General features: G+C 37.0%; 1 protein-coding gene across 1 annotated transcript; it reads left to right on the top strand.

The window, feature by feature from the left end:
• Positions 1–646: 646 nt before the first annotated feature.
• LOC146579834 (C-type mannose receptor 2-like) lies at positions 647–3,140 on the top strand. Its single transcript, XM_085269542.1, has 5 exons — positions 647–659; positions 970–1,079; positions 1,228–1,614; positions 1,773–2,129; positions 2,621–3,140. Exons 2-5 carry the CDS (start codon positions 1,046–1,048, stop codon positions 2,962–2,964), a joined length of 1,122 nt encoding a protein of 373 aa, XP_085125668.1. The 5' UTR covers positions 647–659; positions 970–1,045; the 3' UTR covers positions 2,965–3,140.

Below are 3,140 nucleotides of genomic sequence, written 5' to 3'. Positions count from 1 at the left end.
AAATGAGATATGCTGTAAAGGACATCACTCTGCACGTCACTTTGCAATTTGGCATTACTATCTCTTTAAAACTTTGGGTCTGTCAATCACAATTTCCTTAATCTATATAATCTATAAATCACATATAAGACTGAATGTTGATCTTTTCACTTCATTTCTGGCCAGAGTCGAGCCGAGAGATCTCAGCCTCTATGACACTGCCTGATGGTCTCATGTTAAAGTCTGTATGCCTTACACAAACATAGACATCATTTCACTGAGCATGATGTTTGGATCCCACTCACAGCACAGAATTTGTTTATGAGCGAAAGCAGAAGTAGAGTTAGCTACTCAGTGTGCCTTAATAGTCAAATTTATTAAAATGACTCAAATGTAGGAAGCAGAAATTTTATCCTGGTAATCCAACAGTCCTGCATCATTTCACCAAGCACATGATGAATCTGTCTCTGTCTCTCTTTCTCATAATGTAAATGACATCTTTCATAACTGGAATATAAAAATCCCTCACATCAGTGGATCATTCATTCAGAGGGAAAGTCAGACTTTTATTTTGATATTCAAATCCTGACCAGGACAAAAAGAGCTCTCTATACTGTGTTTCAATATTTACCTGAGAGTTGTCTTCATGAACACGTCGGATAGAGAAGAAATTATCACATGTAAGTTTAAAAACTGTAAGATCATTTCATGATTGTGATACAGAGGTGATGTGTAGAGAATATTTAAAATATTTTGTCATGTGTTACAAAAAAAAAAAAACTTTTATCTTGCACGACGTTTACTGGAAAGACTTGTGAGCTTACAATGACAAGAGCTTCCAAGATGAGTAACATTAATGGTTTCATTACCTTCTCCATGAGCTGCTGAATTATTAAAAATGAATTAATTTCTGTTCTGGTTCAAAATGTTCACACTATTTTTCTTTATCTTGCTTTCTGTTTAATCCATCTTTTCTTTCCTGATATAAAGTTTGCATCAAAGAAGTTCTGTTCAAATCTTTGTTTCCTTGAGCAATAAAACATCACTTTCATCTGTCAGATCAAAGATGCAGTGGAGTCTGTATCTGCTTATTCTGATGCGTAAGTGGATTGTTTCACCAAATATACTGTTTTTAATTGAAATTAAAATGAGATTATAACCTCACACGTTTTGTTGTTGTTGTTTTTTACTTTTTTAAGTGAATTCAATAATCTCATATAATCTCTATATCATATTTATGTATTTCAGGTCAGTGTTGCTTCTTTACATGCTGCCTGTATGAGTACCACTTTATTGAAGAAAACAAGAGCTGGTCTGAAGCACAGAGATACTGCAGAGAGAAATATACAGACCTGGCCAAAGTGTTTGACATGACAGACATGAGCAGACTCCGTAACTCTGCACAGAATCAAGGAGAAGCCTGGATTGGACTGAACAACAACACAGGTGGAAACAGGACGTGGCATTGGTCTCTGCCAGGAGTGAAATACATTCATAATGACAGCAGCTGGAATCAGAATGGAAGAACTGGTACTGAGCAGCCTGGAAACTGTGGGAGGAAAAGATACGATAAGGGAGCTAAAAAGCTGGTAGATGTTTCATGTGACCGTACTATGTGGTTCATCTGCTACGATGGTGAGGAGATGTGAATAATATGAAATATTATTATAATATCATGATATAAAAATATAATGGAATATCATAATACTAACTTAAGAAGATAGAGACAGACATAATTTCACAAGAAAATTTATTGAGGGATGTCTTTGTGTGTTTTTCTGTTTGTTTCACAGGAATGAAGAAAGACAATAAAACATTGAATTTGATAACAACATTTATGAACTGGACACAGGCTCAGAGCTACTGCAGATCACATCACACTGACTTGGCCAGTGGACTCGATCAGGTTGATGAAGAAAAAATGAAGGCCCTGATTAAGAAAGAGGACCTCAAGTTTAGCGCATGGGTCGGTCTGTTCAGAGACAGCTGGAGGTGGTCAGATGGGAGTAATTCCTCTTTCAGATACTGGGATATGCAGTTATTCAATGATGAACAAAACAGCAAGACATGTGCTATGACTCTGTTAAACAGATCAGGAAAATGGAGCTCTGATGAATGTGGCAAAGAAAAACCCTTCTTCTGTTATGATGGTGAGTTTTTATCAACATGTGTCTGACTGGTTTTCTCTAAAAGGAGGATCACTGGAATCACTGACAAGATCCAACTGAACATATTGTATATTTTTCCTCCTCCTACATCTGCATGTTTGCTGAATTAATCTCATAAACATGAACACACTTAGTTGACAGTCAGATGACTTTAAATATCTGTGGGATAACTTTGAGCTACTGGTAGGTTCAACCAACGTTTTAAAGTCTCTGTTGTCTGTAAATATGGAGAGAAGTTGTTTTGGATTCCTAATAGTTTAAAAACATAAATATTTCAGGATGTTGTCGACCTGTCTGCACAAAGTTCATTATTGTTATTATACTGTTTTCTACTGAGGGCAGAGTAACACACAAGCTTCATGTAGTTTTTGTTTTTTTTTCTTTAATTGGAACAAAATAAACAGCACTTAGAGTTTCTCATGTTTACAGCTCACATATATTCAACTCAATGTGTTGTTTTTTCTTTATGGCAGATAAATTGATCCTGATCAAAGAAAACAAGACCTGGGAGGAGGCCTTGGATTACTGCAGAGAGTCTCACAGGGGACTGGTCTCCATCACTAACCCTTACCAACAGAGATGGGCAGAGGTGAGAGCCAAGAATGCCTCGAGTCCTTTTGTCTGGCTCGGCCTGCGCTACTCCTGCACTCTGGATCTGTGGTTCTGGGTCAATGACAAGGGGGTCTGCTATGAGAAGTGGAGCAGAGAGGGAAAGACTGAGGAGTGTGGCAGGGCTGTGGGCATGCAGAGTGGAGGACAGTATGAGTGGGTCAGTCAGAGAGACAATGAGACATATAATTTTGTTTGTTTTAAATAAGATTTCTGATGTGTGTCACTGGCTCTTTTTCTTTTTTTTTTTTACTGGCAAAAGTTCAACTAATAGCAAAACAACAAACAAAAAAAACAAACATTGTTGTAACCAGCACAAAATTGGCAATATCTGATATTCACTAAAGTAAATATAGTTTCCTTTTGACTGCCTGATTCAGTCAT

This window comes from Mchenga conophoros, linkage group LG3 (genome assembly GCF_057382185.1).
Source record: "Mchenga conophoros isolate Kocher_MC1m ecotype Shallow Benthic linkage group LG3, M_conophoros_male_GT1.1, whole genome shotgun sequence".
NCBI classification, from domain to species: domain Eukaryota; kingdom Metazoa; phylum Chordata; class Actinopteri; order Cichliformes; family Cichlidae; genus Mchenga; species Mchenga conophoros.
The sequence above is the reverse complement of the archived record's forward strand: the minus strand, read 5'-3'. Positions and strand labels throughout refer to the sequence as shown.

Excerpts from the sequence above, each read along its gene's own strand:
- LOC146579834 (XM_085269542.1), top strand. The coding sequence starts at position 1,046 with ATGCAGTGGAGTCTGTATCTGCTTATTCTGATGC. Across the intron at positions 1,080-1,227 it reads GTATCTGCTTATTCTGATGC|GTCAGTGTTGCTTCTTTACA; the intron begins GTAAGTGGATTG and ends TATGTATTTCAG. Across the intron at positions 2,130-2,620 it reads ACCCTTCTTCTGTTATGATG|ATAAATTGATCCTGATCAAA; the intron begins GTGAGTTTTTAT and ends TCTTTATGGCAG.